This window comes from Amblyomma maculatum, chromosome 5, assembly GCF_055883805.1.
Source record: "Amblyomma maculatum isolate TAMU_Amacu chromosome 5, ASM5588380v1, whole genome shotgun sequence".
NCBI lineage: Eukaryota > Metazoa > Arthropoda > Arachnida > Ixodida > Ixodidae > Amblyomma > Amblyomma maculatum.
The window spans coordinates 126564632-126581274 of NC_139348.1; the positions used below are offsets into that span (position 1 = coordinate 126564632).

General features: G+C 45.5%; 1 protein-coding gene across 1 annotated transcript in view; it reads left to right on the forward strand.

Moving 5' to 3' along the window:
- The window catches only part of LOC146189463 (uncharacterized), a 44515-nt gene extending 33303 nt beyond the window's left edge, over window positions 1-11212 (forward strand). Inside the window, exons 4-6 of the mRNA XM_084605278.1 lie at window positions 6768-6979; window positions 8327-8477; window positions 10838-11212. Coding sequence (XP_084461404.1) covers window positions 6768-6979; window positions 8327-8477; window positions 10838-11085 — 611 coding nt within the window. The 3' untranslated portion in view covers window positions 11086-11212. The remainder of the gene's footprint in view (window positions 1-6767; window positions 6980-8326; window positions 8478-10837) is intronic.
- The last annotated feature ends 5431 nt before the right edge of the window (window positions 11213-16643 follow it).

Genomic DNA, 16643 nt, shown 5'->3' on the forward strand with positions numbered 1-16643 from the left:
ACTCTTGAGCGATACCGGTAAGCTGCTAGTCATAATCAGCGAGTGCTCGCCAAATGCGCTCCATCCCAGGCTTATTCTTCTTGTTATTTCCTTTTCATGGTCCGGATCTGCAGTTACTACCTGTCCTAAGTAGACATATCCGCCTACTACTTTCAGTGCTTCGCTACCTAATGTAAAGTGCTGTTCCTTTCCGAGGCTTTTGAACATTACCTTAGTCTTCTGCATATTGATTTTCAAGCCTACCTTTCTACTTTTCCTGTCTAGGTCACCAATCATTATTTGCAGTTCCTCCCCCGAGTTGCTTAGCAAGGCAATGTGGTCAGCAAATCGCAGATTGCTGAGGTATTCTCCATCTACCCTTATCCCTAACTGCTCCCATTCCAAGTCTCTGAATACTTCCTCTAAGCAAGCTGTGAATAGTACTGGGGAGATCGTGTCTCCTTGCCTAACACCTTTCTTTATAGAAATTTTGTTACTTTCTTTATGCAGAACTATGATGGCTGTGCAGCCACTATATATATATATGAAGGAAAGAAGCCAACAGTCGGCGAGGCCAAGGAAAGCGTTGGGGATGGTACTTTGTTTTTTTTTTTAATGTTTACTTAGATAATCACAGAGATTAGTAATGTAATCTATTTAGGGGAAAGATAATTAAACACAAAGTAGAAGAAAAAACAACGTGCCGATGGTGGGGCTCTTCCAACTGAGCTACATTGGCCGCTGTCCCCCCTGCTACTTTCTTGGGTATTTATGTTGTCTTTATACGAACCTTGAGAGTGTTCACCAGCGCCACCCTCAGCCAAGTCGGCGGACGTGGAACGTCCTTTGTTACCGCCAGCGTCACGTAGAACGTGATCAAGAGGGAGGGCGAACGCTGTGCTAGAACCCTCTTACGCTACCTATGGCTTCAAGACTGCCAGAACCGAGACCCCCGTAAGCTACAAGCAGATCAATTAAGGGGAAATGAGGGTGCTCGTTATAATACATGAAGGAAAGAAGCCAACAGTCGGCGAGGCCAAGGAAAGCGTTGGGGATGGTACTTTGTCTTTTTTTTTTTTTTGCTACTTTGTGTTTAATTATCTTTCCCCTAAACAAGATTACATTACTAATTTCTGTGATTACCCAAGTAAACATTACAAAAAAAAAAAAAAAAGGACGTAAAGTAACATCCCCTACGCTTTCCTTGGCCTCGCCGACTGTTGGCTTCTTTCCTTCATGTATTATAACGAGCACCCTCATTTCCCCTTAATTGATCTGCTTGTAGCTTACGGGGGTCTCGGTTCTGGCAGTCTTGAAGCCATAGGTAGCGTAAGAGGGTTCTAGCTCAGCGTTCGCCCTCCCTCTTGATCACGTTCTACGTGACGCTGGCGGTAACAAAGGACGTTCCACGTCCGCCGCCTTGGCTGAGGGTGGCGCTGGTGAACACTCTCAAGGTTCGTATACAGACAACATAAATACCCAAGAAAGTAGCAGGGGGGACAGCGGCCAATATAGCTCAGTTGGAAGAGCCCCACCATCGGCACGTTGTTTTTTCTTCTACTTTGTGTTTAATTATCTTTCCCCTAAATAGATTACATTACTAATCTCTGTGATTATCTAAGTAAACATTAAAAAAAAAGACAAAGTACCATCCCCAACGCTTTCCTTGGCCTCGCCGACTATTGGCTTCCTTCCTTCATGTATTATAACGAGCACCCTCATTTCCCCCCTATATATATATATATATATATATATATATATATATCTTCCAGCACTTTCACGTACGGCTCGTCTACCCCCTGATTTCACAATGCCTGCATCACCGCCGAGGTTTCAACTGAGTCAAATGCTTTTTCGTAATATGATGATGAAATAATGAACACGAAAGGTCACGCACAATGTTTACCAGTGTATGCAAGCGTGTTCAATGATGCAACTATATGCAGTCGATGTATCGTCACCTCTCAATAAGAGCTATCTTGCAAGTTGCAGCAAATTATGCCACATGCTTTCAGACATACTGGTGCGGACAAAGTAAACGGAACACGCTATTTCTTTCTCAAATGTTTCACCTGTTGCATAATTGAAACTGCAAGTCATGGTATGTGCAGGCTGGTAGTAGATGACAGTGCGCATTCACTTACACATTTAATGTTTAGTTATCTCCAGTGCAGAAGGCGTGATTGTACTTAGAACGGATAAGAGTACTCCGTTCTCTTATGTCCGCATCTGTACGTCCTCATATTCAGTGAAGCAAAGCAGTCTCTCAAGCTTGTGTTTGCCTCAATTTATTTCTTGAGTACAGTGGGCTGGTAAAGGGTATCTGCTGAAAGGAACAGCGGGATGCAGGGAACAGAGGTACACTTTGATTATCGCTGCGCTGCCTACGGATTCCTGTGCATTGTTGCGCTTACGTAGGAACTGGGACACAATCGGAGACGACACAGAACAGATGTGCGCAATCTGTTCTGTGTCGTCTCCGATTGTGTCCCAGTTCCTACGTAAGCGCAACAATGCACAGGAATAACAACCACCAACTAGCCCAATTTGAAACTCTACCTACGGAGCACAGACGTCGCGAAGTGCTAATTTGCGACCATTTCTCTACTGACTTGCCAATATAACAGCCACTCGCACGGGACGGCTACATTCAAGGTGGGGATGCGTTGCCTTCTCCTTTTTTCTTCCTCCACTTTTCAGTCCTTTTTTCCCAATTTTCTTGTGAAAAATGATGTAGAAAAGGGGAGCCAACCAAATATACAAATGAATTTCCTTCCCCGTAGGAGAGCCGTGATCATGTCGGAAGAGAAAAGAAAACTTAACCTTAGAAATAAAGCGTCGGATCCCCGTACCGTTACCTTCAATCAGGGTGAAATCAAGAAAAAAAATAGGGATCGAAACCTTAACTTCCCCATCTGCTCGGTTTTGAGAGGTTTAAGCATTTTCAGGGAAGACTGAAAGAGATGGCGGGGTTGTTCACTAAGCTTCAAAAGAGCGCTTTTGTTGAAGCACGATGGCATGGGGGATTCTGTAGCTACTACATAGTGCATACCCTGTCAAGTCCACAGCATGCACTTGCACCGTGCAGCAGAAATTGGGTTCCCGTGCGGCGCATTATACAAGAGCGGGACTCATTTGAAACGAGCGGGCGGCTCTGTTTGAAGCGGGATCTGCGCGAAACAACCTCGTTCCGCAGGTAGAAGCTTTAAAGAGCCTACGAGAGAATTAGGAGCTTGATTGGTTGGCGCATCGTTTCCTTTCGGAGGGAAGCGCGCGCACGGTCGATACCACTGTCGAGATTGAGCCGGTGGGGGTTTCCGACACAATTCGGTAGACGGCGCGGTCTCTCAGAGCATGACGTCAACTGAAAGACGTGACGTCAACGAGTTTCTTCTCCCCAGCAGGCACAACGTCGATTCGGCCAGCGAGCCAAGTTGCCCTGTTGCACGCACAGAGTTAAAAGCTAGTGTTCCAGGTGGCGTCCTGATTAGAAGACATTTGTTGTGCCGACTGCGCCCTCCATAGTGAGCGGGCGGAATGTTAGCTGAGTTAGTCCTAGAACCGTCATCGGTTCAGGTGCAGCGCAGCAGATGGCTGCACTGTCTACAAGGCTCCCTGCATGCAAACAGCTTTTGTTTCAAATCGAGTCTGTGCAGACTGATCAGTTTTTACAAATAAATTTTCCAATTACAGCTTCCTGCAAATATGTTATTGTTTCTGGAGAAAGAAATCTAGCTCTCCGAAGTAGGTCGCAAAACTTGTTGGGCCAGGGCTCCCGTGAATAGAGTTTGCGCATGGAGGCGATGTGACGCTATCGCTCGCAGACTTTGTTCTAATGTCTAGACGAGAAATTCCGCTGTTTTCCTTTTTTTTTTTTCGAGACGTTTGTCATCAGGCATAGTGAAAAAGGGACGAGAAGTAGGAGAAAGTTAGAAGAAGGAGTGTAAACTGGTCTCTCTTTAAAATTCGCAGTTCCCGATAAACTGATTGTCCACTTGCGGTAGTCACATTCAAGGTCCCACCACAGTCCTACTTTCCTAAGGTAGCACTGTCTCACGGATTCTGTATACCTTCGCAGGTCCACAGCAGGTGTTTCACATCGCACAGTGCTAGTCAACACTACAATGCGGGCATTTGTAGGTCACTTGAGCAGCCTTTCGCCACGACACTGATGACGCACAAAAAGGGTCACAGCAGCTCATGCCCGAATCCGGCGCACAGATACCTACCTCCTCCCAAGTGAGATTACAGGAGGAATTAGAGCGCGTGTTCGCTGGCGCAAAGATTCTTTCTCGGAAACATGGGACAGGAACGGGTTTGGGGGAAGAGATGAGTTATCGTCGAATTCATGCGAATACAGCAATTTTGAGGCCGATTTTGCCATCATGCATAGCCTGGATTGTAAAGCCGCAAGAAACGCAAAGCAAATTCCTGAAATAGCGAGGAAACTTAGTTTTTGTCAAGGCGGGGTGGATTTGGCCGGGCAAGCAATCATTGCCCCTCCGAAACATACGTCGTTGTGCCGCTTATCAGACACCTGGAGGTTCGTCACGTGACGTACGCTAGACGCCACCAGGAAGGAATACATATCCGCGTCAGTAGCTTTACGCGGTTTCGTGCTGTAATTTCTGATATTCCTAGTAATAATGCGTCATCAGTGTTTGTAGGGTCGTTTGCAAGCGCCAACGCAATATGGCAAACTTCCCGTATAGTAACATATATCGCAAAATTCTGCAAGCCAGCTTTTGCGCCATAAAGCACGCACGCACAAAACATTTTCGCGCAAGAAAGTCATTTTCTACTGATGCCTCTTATAAATTCGTCCAAATATAATTTGATTTACTTTTTATTTACTGTAATTAATGACAAGTACTGTTCAAGTGAAGACGCCGTATGTTACCATTCGAACAGATGACCTTTATTTATTTATTTATTTATTTATTTATTTATTTATTTATTTATTTATTTATTTATTTATTTATTTATTTATTTATTTATTTATTTCAAAATACTGCAGGCCTTATGGCCCAAGCAGGAGGGGCATACCAGGTAACAATCACACACAGAAAAACAAAAAATATAATACACACTACAATTCGACGTGATCTCAAAAGCTAGTGGTATAGCCGTCGAGGTTAAGGTTCACGTAGATGAGCCCCCCCCCTCCCCCCCCCCCCTTCCCTCCCTTCCTGTCCCCTGCCTTTATTTTCTTTCCCCTACACTCACCCTATTCCTTGTTTTTCTGGAGGTAGCGCCTTGATTCGGGAGAAATAATTGCGATGATGGCAACAAAAAATGACTATATGCCGCTCCTTTAACCTCAAAGGCCCCCACCCCCAACCTGAAAAAGTTTTAGGCACCTACCTTAATTTGAAAATCTGGAGCAACTCACCCCCCCTTAAACACACACACACACACACACACACACACACACACACACACACACACACACACACACACACACACACACACACACACACACACACACACACACACACACACACACACACACACACACACACACACACACACACACACACACACACACACACACACACACACACACACACACACACACACACACACACACACACACACACACACACACACACACACACACACACACACACACACACACACACACACACTCGGGGTCAGCTCGTGCGTAACCTCCTGTATTTGTATCTGTATATAAATGTTTTCCATCACCAGGCGAAAAAAATAATGCACACGGTAACTAGTGCACATCCGTCGATCGCCCTGACCTGTTTTGTGTACAGAACTTTGTGGGAAAGCTGATGCGCAGCATTTGGCGATTTGTGCACTGAGCTAGGAGCGAGCGTATACGGTCGAAAAGATGGTATTCATGCCCTCATCGACGTCAAGGTAGATTAAATGAAAACACTAATAGCAAACCAGCAAGTCAGGTAATGTCGGACTGTGAAAAATACGGCAGCTATTTTTATTATCTACGTAGTTCATCGTGCATCACAATCTACATAATGATGGCGGGGTGAGTATACACAAATTTTACGCATTCTTTTCGTCGGCGAAAAAGCTACAAACAGTTGCCAACGGTTCACCTTCGATTCACAGCTGTAAGCGTGGTATAGCCGAAACATCGGTGGGGCACCTCGCACTAGTCCTAATTAGGCTAAGAGTTAGACCCATGTGGCATCAAGCGCACTACATTTAGAGTAAGGAGAGTACAAAAACCTGTACCATGGCGGGCATTAAAATGTGTGCCTGTTTTTGTTTTTTGTTTTTTCAGTCAACCAATCAATCAATCAATTACAGCGATCTTTATCTGTAAGCAAATAAAATGATTTTCGCTACAGAAAAAATAAATTGCGAACAGAAACCAATAGATAGAAATTTATATCATGCGCAATAAAGAGGTTATTTATCTGTTCTGGATCTATATGCCTAGCCGTAAGCCGGCTCCCAATAGCAACCCCAGAATCTTAGTTTAGCAGATAATCATTGAAATAATTGATTGTGCGAGTTCTATGGCCTGTAGTTCAGTGGGAACTGGCACCCGGAATGATACCTTATTATCCCTTGGGACAGGGATAATCGAAGTACAGAGACGTGGGTGAAGTTATGGAGGGACCGAGCGTGCTTTGAATGCATATATGCCCAGCAACAAGTGCCGCTATATTAGACGGGGGCACACCAGCACTTCCCACTGTGTATGGCGTGCACTGCATTTCGCTCGACCCGTCAGAGACGCCTGTCCCGGACACGTAAAAGCGCTCAGCGACAGCGCAGCGTGTGACTTTCCGCAGTGGCCACGGTGGCGCCAACGACCACCACAGCTCCGGCGGTCAAGCTCTCCAACGTGTCGGCTCCCTGCTCCGAGCGGCTGGGCACCCTGATGAAGCGGGTGCTGCGGGGATTCCCTTCGCGGCTCCCCGAGCTGTGGGAGTTCCGCAGGAGGAGGTTCCTGCGCGCAGCGGTGGTCGGAGGCCTGCCACAGCTGGGCGTGGAACGCATGCAGGTCAGAAGGGGAAGAACGCGACCAGGGACTGCACCAAGAGTAACACACAGAACAGTGTTAAAGAACCTACTAAAATACTTGTTTGTATTAGAACTATCACCAAAAGAGACCATGCCATATTTATATGGACTAATCTCAGAGAGGAGGAGGAGGGGTGGGGGGTTGGAGGGGGAAGGGGGCGATGTAGTTTTTCAAAAAACAAGGAAATGAAAAACAGAGGAACGAATTAAGCTTAAATTGTATGAAACGTTTCTACAACCCCCCGCCCCCTACCCCACCCAACCTTCATTTTGTAATTTTACCAGCCTTTTCTTCCCTCCATTTAAATTCGCCCTTGGAAGAGATGCGGAAAAAATATGACGTAGTGTGGTCCAGGAAAGGTTAGAAACAAATTAGCTCTTCTGTGGGGTTTTATAGGCGTACGTTTCTAGTGTAAAATAATGCAAAAGATTAACCTGTCTCATAACTTATGGTATGCCCCGTTATGATGAACCAGTGGGTATGGCTCTCAGAACTGAGTCTGAAGCCCTCGAATTGGCGTCCCTCGGAGGCGAAGTCGATCTTGCCGTTAATTTTTTTTAAAGCATGAACCGCATCGTGTCATCACTTATGTTCATCATCAGCCGCATAAAACTTAGAGCAGGCCAAAGTGTTTCTACAAAATATGTGCAATCCCCCTCCGACGTTTCTACCACGCTCAGTTCCCACACCTGTACATTTTCTAACCACGTCATTCCAATTCAATTACATTTGCCCGCTCTGCTCACGTATTCATTGAACAGAGTCCCATTATTTGTTTCTATGCCCAGCACAGTGACGCTTTAAGTTTAATATGCTTGGTGCTGTCTGGGCATGCTGTCGAGGGAGTGATAGAAAATGTATTGCAGAAACATATCACTGCACAGCACAAGTCGTAAAATGTAGAAGGTAAAAAAAATGATCACAATAAAAAGACAATGCTGTCGTATTGAGCATGAGTAAGAGGTGAAATGAATTCGATGAATCATGAAATCACAAAGCAAGGTGCTCCACGATAAACTGACGTATCAGAAAACAGCCAGAAGTAAAATCACAAATCATCACACCAGGAAAGGCTAATGATGCAAGTAAAGAGTGCATTGCCCGTCACCCTCCCTGGTAATTTTACCGTAAAACCAAAACCTGTGAGCTCCAGCGATTCATCTGGACACTTTCTGCGTGCTCTAATTACTGAAAGAAACTTCCTGGCCTCATTTTTGTTTCTTGTGGGACCAAGTAATAGCGATGTCTGTACAGCTTACTACTCCGTCGTGTGATCAGCAGGAAGGTGCGATCAGGTTAGTCTATCCGAATTATGTGAACCCGCAGGTGAACTGCAACCTGAGCTCAGCGCATACCACGTGGGACGTGCGGCTGCGCGCCCAGCTGGACGGCATCTGCAACCTGGGCATCACGGGGCTGCCCCGCATGTATCTGCGCTTCACAGGGCCCGTGGTCGCCAGGGCGCGCTTCGGAGCACGTGAGTGTTGCTACGCATACCGGCCCGAGGAGTGTTGCTGGCGCGCCAAAGCGCAATGACGCCTGTTAATTTAAAACTAGTCATAGTCGTTGGGGTTTATCTGTGACAGTGCCTCACGCTATATATCTTGCAGAGCGGATGATTGCTTTGTAGGAAGGGAAAAGCGCGGTAACTGTCTCACTTGTTTTCTGTGGAAACCTCAACCGCGCCGTAAGAGAAGGGAGGAAAGTGGGAGTGAAAGTGGAAAGAGAGAAAGAGGAGCCGTAGTGCAGGGCTACGGAGTAATTTCTACCAACTGGGGATCTTTAACGTGCGCTGACATCGCACAGCACACGGACGCCTCTTCGTTTCGCCTCCATCGAAACGCAGCCGCCGAGGTCGGGTACGAAGCCGGGTACTCCGGCACAGTAGTCGGGCGTCTTACCACTGCACCACCCCGGGCCGAGTGGATGATTGGTTGGTTCATAGGAAGGGAAAGGCGCAGTATCTGTCACACTTGCTCTGTGGACACCTGAACCGCGCCGTAAGGGAAGGGAGGAAGGTGGGAGTGAAAGTGGATAGAGAGAAAGGGGGGCCGTAGTGGAGGGCTACGGAGTAATTTCGACCACCTGGGGATCTTTAACGTGCGCTGACATCGCACAGCACACGGACGCCACTTCGTTTCGCCTCCATCGAAACGCAGCCGCCGAGGCCGGGATTCGATCCCGGGAACTCCGGCACAGTAGTCGGGCGTCTTACCAGTTAGTCTTAAGATGTTAAAATTGAGGTTGAAAATTTAAACACAATTAAAAGTACCTACTTCTATGTTTCCCTTAATTTCAAAGGCTATCCGTTTAATTTCTTCGTATACATAAGACGTTATAAACAGCGTTCACGTCTACACACATGCGTTCTAGTACGCGCGTCGCAGGAGCCTCATAGGCAAGTGACTATAAGTGATCACGCATATATCTTCGTCCACACAGTTGGGGAAACACGTCATGCAAAAGCCTAATATCCATGGCAAGAACTTAGGGCTTCTTCGACATCACTTTTACTTCCAACGCCACTCCGAAATATTTAGATATACTATAGTAAATAACGGAATATTTTAGGATCGGAGTGGTCTAACAGTCGATAGTCTTGTTTTGAATCTTTCTCCGGCCATACCTAGCAATTATAAAACCTTCACAAAAAAAAAAATGCTAGAAGTGTGTTTTCGAAAATTAAAGAATAGCAGAAAACTACATGCCTACTGATGGATTATCTGAGGATATAATGATTTTTATTCTGCAATGTTGCGATATGCGAAACATTACGTGTATAAATAACTTCCCAGGAAATGAAAGCACATTTGGCCTGATTTTGGAATACGAGAAATTGAGGCCTGGGTTGGAAATCAGCGCTGTGCCCGACGCATTGGCTTCCCGTATTTGCTGTAATTCTGCAACAAAAAGAAATTAGGCTGCAGGATCAAACTTAGCCAAAAAGCAGCTTTTCGATGCGGGCTAAATTTAGAAACACCTGGTGTGCTTTGATTTACTTTGACATATGGTCGATGCTTTACAGCTTTGCAGTAAGACCGATCTGATAAAGCATTTCTTTACCTTGTGAAAATCCTATGACACGTTATCTCAAAATTATTTAGACATGAGATGTGCAGACTTTGTGTTCGTGCAGCCAGGAGAACCTTTACTTACGGAAGTGTAAAAGTGTTGTAACGGTTCCCTAAGCTGCATTGGATGTTTTGTGAGACGGGCTTAACAGAAGATTTTAAATATTTAATACCGAAAATTCTGTCATTTTTTTACCTTAGTAAATACACCAGACAAAGCACGGGGAAATTTGTTACTTAAGGATGTTTCATTTATTAATAATTAAAAGGCCCAACCAGATGAAATTACTTGAGGGGAAAGACGTATCCTGAATAGCAATTCCTGCTCACAATGTGCGATATTCACTTCGAGTATCTGTATGTAGTATTTAACTAGTTCCCTCAGCCCGTAAAGCTATCATTTAATCATTTTTGTTCATTTACGTTTAGCATGGTTAGTGGGGAAATAACTTCTACGCAGTGAGGCAAAGCGCTTCGTTCAAAACCCAGAAGCATGTGGAAGCACGCATGCGTTCCCCATCCGCTGGAATTAATTACAGGTAATTTGGTAGCGAAGCCGTGCAGAAAAAACTTCTTTCCCTTAGCCTGCACCTAGGGCTTTTCCGTTATTGTACCGGAATTATTGTTTAATAACTTTTTTCTTTCACATTATGATAAGTCGGCAAGTTTTTCTGTGCTACAAAGAGCCTTTAGCATTGGGAACATTGTTGTTCCGGCCCCGGGGTAACAGCCGTGCACAACCTTGTCTTCTTCTGGCCTGACGCAGCACTGTCGGACGAGTCCAAGCCTCAGCTGGACGAGCTACAGATCGTGACGGCCGACGTGCACGAGATCCACTACCAGAGCGTGCTGGGCTTCGAGCAGCCGTTCGTGGAGAGAGCCTCCAAGTACCTGCTGCAGAGGGCGCTTAGAGAGGAGGTGCTGGGACCGCTGCGAGAAGCAATCAACGCCGAGATAGAGAAACCGAGCCCAGAGCCGCTATCAACCACGGAAGAAGAGATCACGCTACCCTGACAACTGTCGTCCACGCGCCATCGGTCAAGGAATTATTTATTCTCTCATTTGTCACAGCACTATGACGTCCAGTAAACAAGGCGTTTCATAAAATCAGTATATAGGCTGCCGGTTCCTCTCATTAAAAATGCACATGTTGGCTTCTCAGTGTTCTCTGTGTAATCATTTTGTGGGCATGTAAAATTGGGGGGGGCTCCGCTTTTAAATGTATGACGTCAAAGCATTAATGGCTCCACTATATTTTAGGCACTATAGCTCCACTGTATGATCCTCGTTCACACAGACGCACCTTGCTCAATTTGCGTCTTTGTTGTTTCGTCACATTAGGGATTGCAGTCTTAATCAACCACGTTACGTATGGGAACGCCCGACATGTATATAAAGCACCGCTTCAGCCAAGCCGCATGAACGTGTCTTTATGAGACTACCACACTTACGGCTCCACCATCGGCGTGAAGAGGCAGGGGTCGATAAAATGTAATCGACATAGTCAGGAGGTGATCGCTGCCTAGTGCTTACGGTCTGGTTTGGCAGCCGTTTCTCCGTGCCCGAAGAGTGACTTTCTCCATCTTAAATCACTATCGCTGTTAGGTCTGGCGGTAGCCCGCGGTAGATTGTCGGCTCCGCCGGTGTTCCGCGTAATCTGGGACTACTATACAGCACGCTCCACCAAGTTGTTACAGAGATGCTTTTGATCATTGGATGATCGGGGAATGGTTGCAAGCAGGAAGCGGAAACCACGGTTATTTTTATGATCTTTTCACGTTAATCATAGCCCGAGGCCTCGCTCTTCGAGCTCCTTCTCTACCACTTCATGCGCAGCCCAGCGTAGCACAAACGGCGAGTCAGAATTTATATTCTAACCTGTGTCACTTTGATTTGCCATATGACCAAAACGTCTGATATGACTATCACTATGCGGAGTTTACCTAGATTTTCGCACTCGAAGGTTACGAGTCTGAACATCTTATACCCTGTCGGTGTCGGAACGCGAACGTCACTCTCGTGATCCATCAAGCAACAGAGGCCGTTCCAGCGTCGGTTTGGACAGCGGCTCACCCTCCATTACTTGTACTAGAGAGAAAACCTTTCAGCGAGCAATCGCACATTAGAATTGTGGAATCTCTTGAATTTTTTCGAGGAACACAGGAACCTAGAAGCAGCCGATGAACACGCTGCAGTCTATTGAAATCCTCGTGCAAACAAAACGCCCCGTCAGCACTTAGGGCCAAGCAAACAACAAGGGTAAGTCACAATAAGTGGGGTTCGTTAAGCTGTACGACGATGGTAACATTCACACCAAGGTATTTTCGTGGACGTTCGGCAGAATTGTCTGTACAGCCAAGAACACTGCGTACCGCGCTGAGTGTTCACCGTTAACGCAGAAAAGAAACATGCGCTTCTGTCAGGACAACTTTCAGTCAGGACCCGACCATCAAAGGTGGTGCACGTATCACGCGAGATATTTTGCTTCCAGGACAATGATCTTCACAAAGGAGCGTCACCTTGGCGATGCAGCCGCACGACATCGAGCTAGTAAATTATTAATTTATTTATAATAAATAAATACATAACGGCGACCACGTAAGCAACGGTCAAACTAAACCACGGCTTGACGCTGAAGGTTATGCAAACTTGAGACCGTGAGCATGTCCAGGTTGTAACAGCCTGCGTTTAGAAGTAAGAAAAAAAGACCGAATTTAGAAGTCAGCTATCTCCGAATTCCTCAATTCTTGAAAGCGTTTTTCAGCAAACAGTGACGGACTCCCAACCAGCCTGCAGGCACTACCTGGCCGAAAACCTCACAGAAGAGCGTGTGCAATATTACGTTCCATCTCACAGACGCACACAATTACATGGACACCTGGACACGAAGGCCTAGAAGGAAATGAGGTAGCGAATGATCTAGCCCGAGCTCTCACAAACCGGGCGGATCCCCATCCCTACCCCACCCCTCTCCTAGGACCCTACGGCGACAGGCTGGAACACCTACGGTTAGAAAGAAGAATTTTCTCACCACCACACAAACAACTTCCTTCCTCGGACGCTATAGACTGGAGAAAAATACAAACAAACACATTCCCTAATCTTCACATTTTAAATAAAATAAGTCCAACAAAATACACGAGTTACTGTCCTTGGTGCGGTGCAAGCCCCACACTCTATCACATCTCTTGGGAATGCCAGGACAAACCTGACCCAACGTTACTAGTGCCATGCCCGACACACGAGCAGTGGGAGGCGGCCCTGACCAGCGACAACCTGGACCAGCAAGCCTGGATTATCCAGCTAGTCCGCAAGTCAGCTGCTGCCAGCGGAGCCCTGGACTAGGGGCACCGACCACCCAGCTCCTGCGAATTCTTACTGATTATTATGCTCATTAAAAGTTTTTTTTTTCTCTCTCTCTCTCTCAGCAAACATTCTAGGCTGAAGCTTCGCCCCTTCAAACGAACATATTCCTCACATTAAAGTGGAGTGGCTGGAGAAAATAAAACTGCGTTAAAACAAAGAAAAAGGAATGCTTCCGCCGACAAACCCAAAGAGCGGAAAACAATGTCCCCCACATTGGCACAGCGGAGAAATACTCCGGAAAAGATGCAGCCGGAGTTCGGCCACAAAACAGGCAAAGTCCCTCTTTCAGTTACGCATTTTTCAATTAAATTATTAACAAAAATTAAGTTTCCCAGATACGGACTATATTTTCTTTCGGTTAGTACGTCATCACCAACCACCTCAGAAAAGCGCAGCGAAACCCAAAGCAAACCTAACCTGAGCCCAGCTTATAACACATATATATTTTATGACTGTTGCCTCGCACGTGTGTGTATTCATAGAAACCAAAGGTTGATGACAGAGAAGAATAACTGGCATGAAGTCACAATTTTTCAAAGGAAGGATAGAAGAAGAAAACGCTCAAGAAAATAGTGAAGAAGAAGAAGAAAGCGCCATCCGACTGCTCTTCTTGATGTCCCAGGTGAGACGCGTATATGTTTAGATTTTCAACGAAAGGTATTTTTAGATCATACTCCGGAATCACAAATACGTTCTTCCACAAGACCTATACTTTTGGCTGAGCAAAGGATCACGAGACATGATAGTTGACCTTGATGGTGCAGCCGCCCCACATATCGAGCGAGTAATGGCGACCAAGTAATATATGGTTAAATTAAACCAAGGCTTGCCGCTGAAGGTGTTGCGACCTTGACACCACGAGCATGTCCAGGGTATAACGGGCTGCATTGAAAACCATTAGTCACAGCCTGGCCTATACAATAAGGCTGCGGTGCCATTCTCTCATTAACTTTTCAGCGATGGATCAAAAGACGTTACTAGAATATTTTAATTCTTCCGTTTTACGCACATTCTGAAAGCACTAGTAGTCTTGCCCCATATGCGGTCTTTAATCTTAGCACATGTTTTATACCTAGTGTTCTTAGTTTTAGGGTTTCAATTTTTTTCTGGAATTCGGAAGATTAAAAACTGGGCAATACTTCACATTTCGGGTACAAATCAGATTAATCAGCAAAAATTTCACAATTAAGCTAATTTTTTGCTAGATACAAGTGGCTAGCTAGCTCTTGTACTGGACATGTTTTATCATTTGGCCTTTTGCTCCTTGCTTCATAGCCGGTATGGAAATGGACGATTACTGAAGCACTGTGCACAAAGATATATATATAATTATTTTTTCACGTGCATTCCCATAAGTCCTGTGGTTGTGCGACCAAACTTACACTTAGAAGTGAGCGGCCAGTCACACGAGCCCTGGAAGGCGGCCTTGGCCAGCGGCGGAGAGTTTGAAACAGCGCATCCCTATTCAGCGCATATTAACCTAGTCGGCTTGAGCCAGTGGTAAAGGGTGCGCCACCCTATTCTGCCCAACAACCCTTCCTCTCCCATTTCTCTTCCTTTGGGAAATGCACGTTTTGGTCATCGTCATCTTTCCTACTGCAGTTCCACGTCAATGGAAAACTTGATTAGCTATGAGGAAACGAAAGATGTAGAACTTGTCTCACTGCCTGAGTGAAGAACGGTGTGAAATAAGGAAAAAAAAGTTTATTTTATATATTAGATGCCTTCTAAAGCGCTAACTTGCATCGTGTCTTTTTTTTTTTTTTTTTTTCTATCATTCACTGCTGAAAGGGCATTTTCGGAAACGAAAAATTTTTTGCTTCCCTTACACCCTTCTCTTATGTGAACGCACTTCAGGAATGAGACCCGAAGAAACAATAGCTGGCAAGAATTTTCCTCTATATAGTAGGCATAAAACAGTTCCAAGATATAGGCGTATAATTTCCAGAGACAAGTCGCAGTTAACAGCTCGGAGTTATTTTCGACATTATGGGAGTCTTTAGCTATTGCTGACATAGCTCATCACACGGGTGCGTTCCACTTTCTTTCATGACCGGGGTATACCCTGCGCAAAACCTCTACAGTCACTCATTCGTCCAACAAGTATTTCATTCAGTCTTGCTTCGTGTACCGTCTACAATATATGACCTAGGAATGTTTTGTTGGCTGTGCTGTCAAATGGGTCTAAAGCAGCTCTCCAGGTGTCCCTCAGCTTTTCGTCCTCCGCCGTGGTGGTGCAGTGGTTAGGGCGTTCGACTACTGTGCCCAAGGATGCGGGATCGAATCCCGGCCACGGCAGCCGCTTTTCGGTGGAGGCGAAAAGCAAGACGCCCGTGTACTGTGCGATGTCAGTGCACGTTAAAGAACCCCAGGTGGTCGAAATTTCCGGAGTCCTCCACTACGGCGTCTCTCATAGCTTGAGCCGCTTTATGACGCAAAGCCCCATAAACCAAACCAAACAGTTTTCGTAATCTTGCAATGCCTAAACAGAGAAAAGCAAAGGCAAGAGCTCTTTCGAGAGTAGTTGTGTACAATGAAAACCAAACAGCAAACTTTTTCTAGCTGTGACGGGTTACAGGTGGAAGTCCTGTGAACCTTTTCGTCATTTATAATCACCCTATTTAGGAAGCTCTGATTTCTTCGTGCATCATTGCTTTTTTAAGCTGCTGTTGCATATAATTTATATCACCGCAGAATAAAAAATCAATATAGTGTCGAGAACAAACACACATAAAGGCCCCGCCACTGTGCCTCAGTGTGGTTACCGTGCTCGATTACCTAGCCGGGGACCCAGGGTTCGATTCGGCAGCGGCGATCGCGTCTCGATAGAAGCAAAACAAGAGACTTGTCCTGTTCAATGACAAAGCATGTTAAAAAACCCCAGGTGTCAATATTACCCGGAGACCGCCACCACGACGTCTCCCATAAACTGGGTTGCTTCGGGACGTTACATTCTAGAAACCAGACCGAAGTGAACTCGCATACCTGGGTTAGGGTGAATTTGCAATCGCAGCAGACGTCAAAGATACAGCTAGTTTGAAAAGAACTTGGATTTTGGTATTAAAATATGCAAAGCAATTTACTTCGCATGGCTAGAGACGGGCAAACGTTATTTATTTATTTATTTATTTATTTATTTATTTATTTATTTATTTATTTATTTATTTATTTATTTATTTATTTATTTATTTATTTATTTATTTATT